Raw genomic sequence first — 13,068 nt, forward strand, 5'->3', positions numbered from 1 at the left:
AAAGCTAGCTGTCAATATAATTGGCCCTATACAAGGTTTGGGTGATGGTTTCAGGTTTTTGGTGGTATTAATAGATTATCATAGCAAGTGGATAGAGTGGAAAGCTCTAAGAGAGGCCACCACAAATGAAATGGTTACATTTTTTGAGGAATAGTTTCATAGAGAAGGTTTTCCTACAGAGATTATAACAGACAATGGTGTACAGTTTTGTTCCCAAAAAATGAAGGAATTCTTAGTTCGGTATGAGATCAAACATTTAAGAACTGCCCTGTACCATCCCAGGGCAAATGGATTAGTGGAGAGGGCTAATAGATTTATCAAGGGTGGTATTCAATTCAGGTCTCGAATGGCCAGAGATCCTGAAGGAAATGGTATGGAATTATCGGATCACTCCGCATTCCATAACTAAAGTGTCACCATTTGTTGCCTTGAAAGGAAGACAACCTGCTACTAGATTGTGTCCAGGTTGGCTTGAGGCATCTGGGTGCATGGAAGTAAACAGACAGACAGTAATGAAACTGATTCATGATGCTCAGGAGGGGTACAAACAAAGATTCGATTCTAATTTCAAAGTCAAAGATATGATGTTGTCCGTAGGGGATTCAGTGCTAATTAGGAATCCTCGTTTTGGTGCAAAGTGTACAGAGAGCAAATTCTTAGGCCCCAAGAGAGTGGAAACTATTGGAGGTAGTGTGGTCATTCTTGAAGGGGGGAGTGTTGGTCGAAGTCTAGATTGGTTAAGTACACATCAAATGTTAGTAAAGAAAACCTGGTGAGAGGTATTATCAATGACGAGAATGAAAAACAGGAGAAAGAAGCAGAAGCGTCAAGTTCACCAAATAGCAGTGGTGATCAAGAGGAGGGTGAATCCAATGATGGAGAACTCTATAAAAGAGCAAAGACACTACCTGATCGTTTTAAGGATTATTATCTTGAATAGTGTTGCAAATCACTTGCCCATGTGAAAGGAGGGAGGTGTGTTAAGTTTGTTTCTTAATTATTCATTCAGTGAGTGTTATTGATATTAAATAAATAGTATCACTTAGCCCCAGCCTTGCGCACACATTCTGAGAACTCCTGCATTCCAGGATTCTCTCAGAATGTGTACGCACGGGGCGGTGTTTGAATCAGAGAAGCAGTTTGCTCCGGCATCCAAAGCTGGGGGTGCGTCTGCTGCCTGCGGTTTTGTTTACTTAAATAAACAGCTTTCCAATCATCTTCCCGGTGTCGGCTATACCTTCACACTCTGCTTTACGGAAACCAACAAGACTCTTCTTTTGCCTCTCCAATATGTCCCATTCATCTTCCACACCCCCTGCATCATGTTTCGGCTGACATCTTGCTTCCTGTCCAATATGCATTTGGAAAAATAAAGCTCATATTACACTCAAAACAAATGATATGAGTAAACAAGCAAATAAAGCGTCACATGTTATGTGCATGAAGTACACACTTTTTTATTAAGTATCTGCATTTCCAATTATCAAAAAGCAAAGGGAAGACTTGCACACCTCTACTGGCAGGAGTTGTCAGTTGCCTTTGTAGGCCGCAGCTGCATGTAATAGGAGGAGCAGATGTGCCTCTTGTACTGAGCAGGTGGCCCTGCTCAAAAAGTTATGTGAGCCCAGTGAAATGTGGCAAGGAACAAAGGCATGACCATTGAAAGGACACAGAAACGGTTTGGAGCTATTTGAAATGCAATGTATGTATTGTGCTTGTGTTTGTCCTGCTGTATCTATCTGTCGATCTATCTACCTATTTATAAAAATATGTCTATATTTAACAGTGCCACAGTAGAAACACTGCAGTTAAGGTTACATGACACTTTATGTAGAAAAATGACAAAACAGTTTACACACTCGCTGTTGACACTGACAAACACATACACACACTCACAGAGATTGTCTCCCACACAAATGCACACACACACACACACATAGGCACGCATGCACATTCATGCACAAACACATCCATACATAAAGAAATAAATTAGTTGGAATAAACCCTTGCTTTAAGTTTTAGTTAGCTTACATCAGTGGTATAGTTATAAAGGGTCTTGTTGTAGTTGTAGTTGTAGTTTAGTGTGAAATGTTTCATTTGTACTGTGAAGCACTTTCTATAGATTGAATGCTGGTACTAAACTTAACTTGGTTTCCTAAAGTTTGTAAACATTGGGCCTCATTACGAGGCTGGCGGTAGCACAGGCACGGCTGCTGCCGATATCCATTTTTTTCCAGCACCCGCGAATGGGCAATTACCGGGTCATGCAGAGTTTGGCAGCTCGGTAATTGCCCATTCGTGGGTGCCGGTAATAAGGAACTCCATATCCCCATTCGGCCCCATGGGGCTGAATGGGAATGGGGAGGGTGGTAGCACCAGTGGCGTTAATAATGGTACCAGTGCTACCATCATGTTCTGCTCGTGGGTGCCGGTACAGCCACCAGGTCAGACCTGGTGGCTGCAAGGGCACCCGCAAGCAGAACTCCCAGTATGGCGGTACGGTAGCAACAGTGCTGGTAGCAATACCGGCGCCGTTGTTGCCTTACTGCCATACTTGTAATGAGGCCCAGTATCTTTTAAAATAGAAACCTTACCTCTAATCCAAAAATGATTTTGTACGCACATATTTATACGTCACTGTAAGACCTATGGTTGAAGCGACGTTAAAGTGACAGTTTAATGCAACAAAACCCAAGAAATTTGGCAGGTGTTAGAAATTCTTCAGGGACAATTTCTAAACAGAAGAAATAAATATGTACAAAAATAAGATTCACTAGACACCTGTTGGATGCACTTGTGCTTCTGTGGCACATTCACAATATAAAAAGAATCCTTTTTTCCGTTTCACCACACATTTCACAAACTCATCATCCCCACACAAACGAGCTTATACTTTTTTGGCACAGGTGGCCTAAAAAATACACAAACTCTAAAAGCTAGTTCAAGGGTCTGGTAGTAGAGATTGGTAAGCCCTACTAGCCACTTTCTCGTGATGGCCTCGGGGCAAAGGCCTTATCTAGCTAGACTTCCAGAGGGTGCCATCTAGGGGGCCCTATCCAAAGACCTCCCACTGGTGTGATTTAAGGATTGTGCCTTCCAGACACTCAGATCCCACTCTCTCTTGTCCTTCCGTGCACTGATATGTCTTTTCTTAAATCTCTGTTTCTCTCCCTTCCCTTTCTTATCTTCATCCCTCCTTCTCCCACACCCTCTTCCCTCCCTCTCCCTGGCTCTTCCTCCTGATTCTCTCTGATATTCTTCTCTCTACTATCTAGCACCACCCTCCAATCTTATTGCCTTCAACTCTCTCTCCCCTCTCCCCACTATTAATACACTACCTTCTTCACACTATCACTATGCCGGCCTACAAACAACTACTACACCCTCCTCCGCACAATTACTGCTCCCTCCTTCACATTGCTACTAGCCTTCTTCGCCTGTTTTACGTCATTCTATCCAACATTGCTTATTGTGAAGGCACATTGCCCAAGGACTGCCTCCTTTCCCTGCTATTGCCTCCTTTGTAAGTCATTTCTGTTCTAAATGATGCCCTTATTCTTCCACAAATACAATGCATATATATTTATTCAGATTTTCAAAGCTACCTAAATAGGTCATACTGTAATTGTGTTATGCAATAAATGCAGGCTTTTATATAACACAGATTTGTGTGTCCCGACAACTTGGCTGCATATGCAACCACCCCAAAAAAAACATTCCATATCATTCTTTGGTTTGTTGTGGGAGGGGCTCCTGCAAAATTAAACAGGTGGCCCTGACAGCAGCCCACAGCTTTTCCATTACAAGCCGGAGCCAGAGACTTGTGGTTGCGAATGATTATGAAAGAAATCTGACTCATCTTGTTCCAACCTCACTCAATTTAGGAAACAACTTTAGGACGGTTGTTACTGGATTTCGTAGCAGCAGTTTGGCAGCGCCACATGCTAGTCAGAATATATGTGTGTGTGCCGGATAAAGCAGCCGGAGCAGCGGCAACCGATCCGTGAGGAGACAATGTGGTCGTCTATGGTAGTCAACAAAGATTGTTAATAAAATCATAGATGGCTTGTAACAACAGTTGTGCAACACATCTGGGCAATGCCGGACAGTTGTCGCCCTTTAAGTTTCACCGTGGGTGAAGAAATGCATCATCGGGCGGCATCGTACCAAAAAGTCAACTCTAATACTGCCCCCCCGCAGTCACTGCTACTTTGGGGGCGCACAAAATCCTGACTCCCATAACTGCGCCCAAACAGAGCAGGGGTTGCGGCAGTGTCCCCTGCTCCCCTAGGGGGAAGTAACAGGAGTTAGGGTGATGGGGGGTCGGGAAGGGAAATGCAGGCCAGAGGACGTGGGCAAAATGATCTATCTGATCACTGCGCTGCGCCGTAATTGGCGTCGCCATATTCGTCAGCGCAGTTGCGGACGGCACAGTGATCACATAGATTCTCATTGGGCAATTAAATGGGTATCTGTTAGCCGATGCCACTCACTGTCTTCTAGTGGCATCAACAATCACAGGTCTGTAAATACTGATATATGTCTTTGGTTCATTATACAAAAAGATCAAAGGAAAAATTAATGGTGACAGGGCGGGAATGAAAATTGCTTAATTTGAAATTAAAATAATCCACAATCTTCTAATTACTTTAATACAGTTCTACAGTACTATAATCACATGGATATCAACAACAGGCCTTCTCCAGATGTGGGCCAGTTAATGAACTCCACCTACAGCTATATCTAAATCCACGAGCCAGAAACTAAGCAGGCTAAACCTGTACAGGGGGTTCAATTGTAAATATCTTTCCATCACTCCAAAGGACAGTAAATGAATGGATCTGTGTTAACAGATATCTTATTCTGGAGAAACTATGTACCCATTGAGAATCGTGCAAAAGATCTTCGACGGGAGATGTACCTTTGAGTTACTTTTCTGAAAGGTTTTCCTGAGTATCCAGTGGATTGCAACCAAATATTCATTTTCATTGTTATTTTGAGACTGGTAGCGAATCGATGTATTGTCCTACAACTCAGTAACACATTGGTTTTTAAATAGAAAGAGGGTTCCTTCGAATTACGGGTTCTTCTGAAAGAGCTCAAATAGCTTGCTATAAGCTCTGTGCAAATTTTCAGACACCATTAAAATGTTTTTGGGACTATTCTTCACGGAATGGATCAGCTGACGCGTGCACGCACCCCTCTTCTAATATTGTGGGGTCTGCTGAAGGCTAACATTAGTAAAAGAAGTTGCGGACAGTGAGCACTCTTTGGACAATAAAACACAAATATGTAGTGTCATTTTCTCAATGCATAAATGTAATTTTTTCACGTTTTTCAACATTCAATCACACCCTTTGGTAGCTTGCCGCTGTGCATTTTGTGTTGTGAATTATGTAAAGGCACTGACTAGCGCATGCTAAGGAAAGGAACCTTTTTACGGAGCTTTGGCCACCGAGTCTGATTGGTCCAAACCCCAGTGCTGTCATGCCTGGCCTGAAGCCCCTAGAACTAGTCAAAATCCATTCTTTAGCTTGGAACTCTATGTATTTTTTTTTTCCTCAGAGCTGTGGAGCTTTCGGTAGCATTCCGTGTTTCACTGCATCTCCTCGGCTGAAGGGGGCAGAGGATGTGGTGACGTGACTTCTCGCGTGGGTCAGTTCCGCAAAGTGGAGACAATGGGCCCGATTCACAACCAATAACCAAGCAGAGAATAGAAGAAGTAGAAAGTGTTCAAAAACAGATATGGTGACCTCCCTCTGATTTTAGGGATCACAGCAGTCAGGCTACCTGTGTCATTTCACAGTATTTTACTTTTTTATGGGGGGCCAGCGCCCCTGTAGTTTCATGTTTCTCCCTACCCCTTTACCCTTTGCCTCCCACGACCCACATTTAAACACCCCCACCCCTCTAACTGGCCAAAACCTGTAGTGGCAAAATGTAGTGAAATGTCCAACTGCAAAATGGGGCGAGTCAGTGAGACTACACTACGCGCTACACCGTGATTTTTGTTTTGGAACAGAGTAATCATCTGCCAGCATATCTGCATGGTGTAAATTCCGGGTTAATTGCACTTTTTTACCATTAGAGTTGGGCGGCTCTCGCACAGTCAAACATGGCGCCCTGCATATTGAGGTTGGTTGCTAGATGTGAGAGTCCGTCGTTTTTTGAAGTCATATATCTTTCAGGAATCGCATCGCTGGAGCTTTTACGAGGCAGCGTCAATGCGGTTCGTTGTGGATTAACGACTCAAATATACGCTTGTCATCTTGGCAATGCAGCTAGTCCAATGGTGCTAGTATGAATGTTTATACGGTGTTTAGAATTGGCGGTGTTTTTACTTTCAGGAAATACAGAGCTAGAATGGCGCCTTTCGTTGCGAGTTGTTACTACAGTCCCTTCTGTAGGAAAGTGTCATACTTGTGCATTTATCGTGTCTTTACAGTGAGCCTTTACCTATTGGCATTTTTCGATCCATCTGAAAACGTTGGCCGGCATTACTTAACATCAAGAATGTGGTTATAAATAACGATTCACCCAGGTACTTCACATTTATTTTGGAACGCAACATCAATAGAAATAGACATATTAGCTGTTTAATTCCACTGACATAACAGAGGTTGTGTGTGTTGTGTTTTGTTTTGTGCTGAGACGTGTTGGGTTTCTGATGCTATTTATAAGCATGGTGTTACAGGAATTGCTTGATTGGCAAGCATGAAGCAATCTATGGAAAGAAGATAGCTGCAGGAGACTTAATAACCATTTAGAGGTAAACAGTCTTTTTAGGTTCTTTAATCGGTGTATGTGACATTCGGTTTTGTAGCTGTCCTATCTGAAATCATTGAGGTATTGGGTAGCTGTTTCTATTTTGAAGATAGATCTCATGGCCACTAACATAGGTTTTTCGCGGTGTTTTGATCCTTGAACTATTGATATTGAAGGAATCCACTTCTCCAATAATTCTCCCGATGAATCTTCCGCCATTTACGACATTGAGAACAGAAACATGTTGGGAGTCTACTTTCCAAGACACATGTTGAAAAATGTATTTTATTATGTATGGTCTTGTTTACATGTTGTGATTTGTGTTATGTGATGTATTCATGATTTAAACAGGTGATTTCCTTCATCTGATGTGTGTTCAAGGAGTTTATGAATTGTATCGATTCTTTTTATGATGAAAATATCTTTTTATATAAATAAAAAAACATGTATTGAATAAATCGAATTGATGTTTAGAATTACACTGAGTTTATACGGCACATCCATTTTTTCAGGTTGTGTTGAAATGAACTTACCGTTGTTTTTGGGCCAATGATATGTGGTGCTTGAATTGTATTGTACCTTTCTCCTTTGTGTATTTATATAGCATAAATCAATCACACATGGTTAGGTGCTAGGCAGCCAGGGATCTCCTTGGACAGCCTACTCATTCTCTGCACACACACCGAGCTCACACACTTTGGAAGGGAAATTCTCCTCCTAGCTTTGGTCAAGTGATTCCTGCATACTCCACACGCACGACAGATCTATTTGCTTCTAGGTGCACCCAGGTTAACATAAAAACGGTGCATGTGTTAATAATTATTAGGAGAGATAGGCTTCCATTTTAAAATATTTGGTATACCTGATGTAGTGTCATTCATCTGTTAAGGAAGGCGGGGCTTTGAGATAGAAAGGTCCCTGAGGATGCCTGGGCCAACCTGTAAATGCACCATTACCTAAGGAGACAAGAAGTGATTTTTGCTAGCTGTGGACCTGTTTTCTTGAAAATACATTGATGGCCCAAAATGAACTCTTCCATGACCCATACATCATAAAGATGATAATGTGATTTTCTGGCTGTGAAAGCTGTATAATGGCATAGAAGTTGATAGGTAAAGCATCCATTCACATGTGTGCAAGATTGCAAACTGCAGTAACGTTTGAGGGTAGGTTTTCTGATGTCACGGAAGGCACAACCAGAGGATCTTTGTGTACTTGGCTCTGTCAGTCCAGCACTGCAAAGAAGACACAACCATCACACACTCTTGCTAAACATCCAGTCTGAGCACACACGTAAACCGCATAACTCAATTCAAGAAAAAGTCATTTTCTGCCAAATATTGGCTCTACCTGCCTTTCAGTGTGTCAAGCAAATGCAAAATATTGGAGTCTAGGTTCCTATCACAAAATCTGTTTCCGAACATGCAAGCAGAAGTCATTTTCAGATTGTATGCACTGCCTTAATCTTCTGAAGCAGATGTGAACTGATGGTATTCTATCTTTGTTTCTGATTTGACAGGAATTTGTATCCCAGTAGTGGAGACTATCCTGACGGCCCACATCCCTGCACTGGAGGAGCGAGCCAAGGCAAACGATCCACTTAATCACAAGGATCTAGGGTGGCAGAATCTGGGCAAGCACCACTCGAAGTTGCCCCACGTGAAAGGTGAGGCTGGTTCTATGGGTCACACAAACTCCTACCGAGCCAGAGAATTCTAACCAATGTGTACTACAGAACTTCAAATATAATTATACGGCTATAAAAATAAATGTGGATGTCTTCAAGCCACATTTATCTATGTCAATGGCCTACTTACAAATGTAAGACTATTGTGCAGAGGTTTGCCGTGGCAATCAACATTGCTGATTGTAATTCATTGCTAACCCGCCCTTTGCTCAGTATATCGGCCAAATGGACAGTGATGAACCAACGTAATTGGTAGTGACGCGAACGACTGCAACGTCATGGCCTTGTATCTATTTGTCAATGTTTAATGCGTTCAGCCAGTTTTGAGAACAATACTGCACATCTGCTTTTGTTTGCCAAGATGACTCTTTCTAAATTATGCATACAATGTTTACTTCTGTTGCTGTAGTTGTTTGGTTTCTACAGGCCCTTGATGGCCCACAACAGGTATCTGCGTATGTAGCGTGGCGCACACCGTACACATGTCAATCCCTGTTTTTGATGACAAATATAGAATGTGCATTAAAAGACTAAAGGCAGGAGACAGGGAGAGGAAATGAGTAACACAGCATGATTATTTTGTTCGAAATGTAATGGTTCCTGTTTATTTACTCACAACATGGCATAGTGTCTTTGAGAGCATTGTTGAAACACATATGATCAGTGCTTATAAAATAAACACGTACTCAGTCAACCATTATGCAGTAACAAGGCATTAGGAAAACATGTGGATCCACCCCCATGCTTTAAGCTCCCCCTTAAAGAGGAGAAAGTCTGAAATCTGACCAAAGAGAATAGGATGTGGGTTGATCTTTGAAAGGAAGGAGAATTGATCCTCGCTCTGAGGACACATCTCTCCCCTCCCTCTCACCTCCCCAAGATCCGGACCGTATCAGCCAAATAACAGGGAATCTTAGATCTGATAGATTTATGGGAAAGGGGGGTGTGTACCTTAGAACTGGTTCTAGCCTAAGGAGAGCCAGTGCAACAGCCTGAGAATTTGCGAGATGCAGTCAAATTCCTGAAACGGTAATCCACCTGGATTCTGCACGTAAAAGTAGCAGTAGAGAGAAATAAAACAAAACCGCAGAGTAACCTCTATCCAGAGGTTAAATGCAAGGACTTGTGCAAGAACATGGAAGTCCAATGCAGGGATGACCGGTTATACTGATATAAGCAAAAACAGCTGCCAATTGGCATATTTCACGATTGTAGTCATCTGTGGAATTAAAGGCATGGCAGGACACAGTGCTTTGGCATAGTGCAATAGTGTCCTAAGTAATGGGCATTAACTCAACCTAGAGAGGGCACCCAGAAGATGACTTGGTTGTGCAAATAATGCACAACCTTGCTCCCATTACTTGAATTGAATGCATGAACACATGACAATTAAATGCATGAACATGCCAACAAGGTGTGGCTCGGGAAGGAAAAAAATAGCAACTTTATTAACAAAACTCCATGTGGAATGGCAACCCATTGAAAATGGTGCAACATTCAGTAAAACTGCGCCATGGCTGAAAATGTACTTTAACATTGAATGCCATTCAGAAATCTTGCAACCATGCATTCTGCGGCCTATACAAACACACTACCTTTTCTGTTAGTTGCAAAACATCTCTCACCTCAAGCAAAGAACTACAATTCAGCCTAGCCAACCCTAACAGTGTTCAGGGAAGCATAGGGCTAACAATAAAGACAATAAGCACAGGGGAAGAAGTGTTAAAAGTAGATGAATCCGGGGGATCTCGTGGTTTACATTCCCTGTCACTCATTGCAGTAGCTGGCTCTGGTAGGTAGAGTTTTCCACCTCAAAGTAGCAATAGTGGCTTTCATGATATCACACAGTCTGATATTAGGGAGCTAATAATCAAAATGAATACCTAAAGAAAAGTCTTCTGTGCTCATTACAAGTTACCCGCCAACCCAACTTACTGTTACCGGCACCCGATATCCCGGTATTACCGGGATATTGCAGGGGCCGGCAACAGGCGTATGTTCCTATTGCATGTGGTCTCCATGAAATGGGTTTTCCACAATCACCGGCACTGGTACTACTGGTTCCTGGTGATTGCCACAATAATTTCCTGGATCAGAGCCCCTACCGGCAAACTTGAAGTGTGCCAGTCTTGTAAAAATTACCGGCATTTTCTCTGGCATTTTTACTGGACCTGCACACTCGTGTTAACAATTAAGACCGAGCCATTTTAACGCTTGATTGTGTAGAGATTATGAACCTATTCCGAATGGATTAAGCACTACTCCCTATCTGTAGGCTACAAAAATATGGTCAGTGTATATTTCTGCTGTAGAGGATGATGTTATGGACTTCACGAGGATACACATATATATATTGTAAAAAGTAATACAATTTGCAAGAAAGTTGTATCTAATTTCATTTAAGCCTTTTCTTCCTGTACTACTAAAAAAAACATGCAGCAAGCCTCATGTCTGCTTTTTCTTTGGCAGGCCATGAAGGAGATCACTGCCTGCGTTCCTCAGATTGCATTGAGGGATTCTGCTGCGCCCGCCACTTCTGGACCAAAATTTGCAAACCGGTATTGCACCAAGGGGAGGTGTGCACCAAGCAGCGGAAAAAAGGCTCGCACGGGTTGGAGATCTTCCAGCGGTGTGACTGCGCCAAAGGGCTGACCTGCAAGGTGTGGAAAGACGCCACCTACTCCTCGAAATCCAGACTTCACGTGTGCCAGAAAATCTGAGCTGGCCCTGGTAAATCTGTTCCCACAAAAGACTGTGAATTTGTGTATTTAATGCATTGCCGCATAGCAGCAAGGAGGAGGAGTGTAAATAAGACCGGAAAGACTATACCGGAAGGATTGCAATGAAAATAGACACCGCCAAAGCTGAGCTGGACACTGCCTTGGTAGCTGGAGTTTTCTCACATGCAATTTGTGTAAATAATGTAAACAGTTCCTGAAAGTGCCATTATATTAAAAAAGCAAGGAAAACTATTGTCAATTATTATCTCACTACAGATGTCCACTGACGTTGCAACTATCCATAATGTCCTAGGCTAGAGGTGACTGACAATGTATTGTTTTTTGTAAAAAAACAAATTAAAAATATTGCTACACAAATCCTAATTTATGAGAAATTAGTCTTTGAAGATGTGTAGAAATGACATGACAATTAAGGAGCAATGACCTGTGCATTGAACTGATAACATAAATTCACCCAAACATTACTGTGTAGACGGACAACATGCACAGTAATTGTAGATCACTTATGTAATCAAAATCCCGCCATGTGAAACTAGGTTATGGCCACTCACTCCTAAGGATCCCGCCTACATTCTAGCATCAATAGAACGTACCTCACACATGGATGCTCTACCCGCCAGCATCCTGAAACAGGTCAAGGTACTTCCCTCACCCCACCTACTAATAATGAATGGCTCGCTCAATCAAGGTATCCTTATAGGCATCCCAAAGGCAGTAGTAATCTGACCGCTACTCAAAAAACCCACACTAGGAGTAGGCAACCTTACCAAATACCCGCTGAGCACTAGCCTTCCATTCATCAGCAAAATCATTGAGAAAGCAGTGGCTAACCACCTACAAGATCGTATCAATAGACGGGGTCTTTTCTTGTGACGACCAATTGGGATTCAGACCCTGATGCAGCGTGGATCCGCTACCAAACAGATCATAGACCGAACTCACCAGATCATGGACAAAGGCGATTCATGCCTCCTATGCCCATGTCTTTATACTGTGCCAGACAGTCGACCACACCACATTAATTTGCCTTATCAGTTGGGGAAGCAGGTTCACGGGTATAATCCTCAACTAGTTTGCATCATACCTCTTAGATAGAGGCCAAGCAGCCCAGATGGGCAAATTAAGATTGCACATCATCCGGTCCCCTACGGAGTCCCTCAAGGTTCATCCCTCTCCCCCAGTGATCTTCAATCTCTATATGGAGCTGCTGGGGTAACGTCTCACTGGCCCAAACATCCCACTACACCAATATAAGGGTATTAGACTTCAAAGTGAGCTGTGATCAAGATATCTTGCACCTCAGAAAGGGCCATGCCCCCATCCAAAGTATGAAAAAGAAGCATGTATCTGAAGCAATCCTAAAAAAACAGGACTTTGGGCCTCATTATGAGGAAGGCGGTAGGGTGTTAACGGGGCCGGTAGAGCTGCCGGCCCGTAAACCTCCTACCACCTCATTATGAGTTCCACTCTCGGGACCCACTAAGGACGCCTGGTTTTACCTGAGGTCCTTAGCGGGTCCCGCGAGCGATCCAACATGCGAACAACGGGCCCGTCATTAATGGGCCCGTTGTTAGCATGCTCCCCATTCCCATTGAGCCCTATGGGGACTCAAATGGGAATGAGGATGTACCGGGTCCGTTTTCCCTGAATGGGGAAATACCGGGCCCTTCGAGGTCAGAATGGCACGGTATTTCCCCATTCAGGGAACCCGGACCGGGTACCCAGAATAGGGGTAGCTATGCCGCAAAAAGCAGCATGGCTACCTCCTCCCTCGTAATGAGGCCCTTTGTCTTACTAGGCCATCCAGCTAAACATGAGACCATTCAAGTGTGGCTAATGGCATGCACGTCAATGAAGTCTCTCCTCAGTTGGCCT

At 43.1% G+C, this 13,068-nt stretch overlaps 1 protein-coding gene across 1 annotated transcript in view; it reads left to right on the forward strand.

The window, feature by feature from the left end:
- DKK2 (dickkopf WNT signaling pathway inhibitor 2) overlaps nt 1-11,556 on the forward strand; it is a 188,698-nt gene extending 177,142 nt beyond the window's left edge. Inside the window, exons 3-4 of the mRNA XM_069630927.1 lie at nt 8,285-8,431; nt 10,922-11,556. Coding sequence (XP_069487028.1) covers nt 8,285-8,431; nt 10,922-11,172 — 398 coding nt within the window. The 3' untranslated portion in view covers nt 11,173-11,556. The remainder of the gene's footprint in view (nt 1-8,284; nt 8,432-10,921) is intronic.
- Nucleotides 11,557-13,068: the final 1,512 nt, after the last annotated feature.

This window comes from Ambystoma mexicanum, chromosome 6q, assembly GCF_040938575.1.
Source record: "Ambystoma mexicanum isolate Mex_15411 chromosome 6q, UKY_AmexF1_1, whole genome shotgun sequence".
Classification (NCBI taxonomy): domain Eukaryota; kingdom Metazoa; phylum Chordata; class Amphibia; order Caudata; family Ambystomatidae; genus Ambystoma; species Ambystoma mexicanum.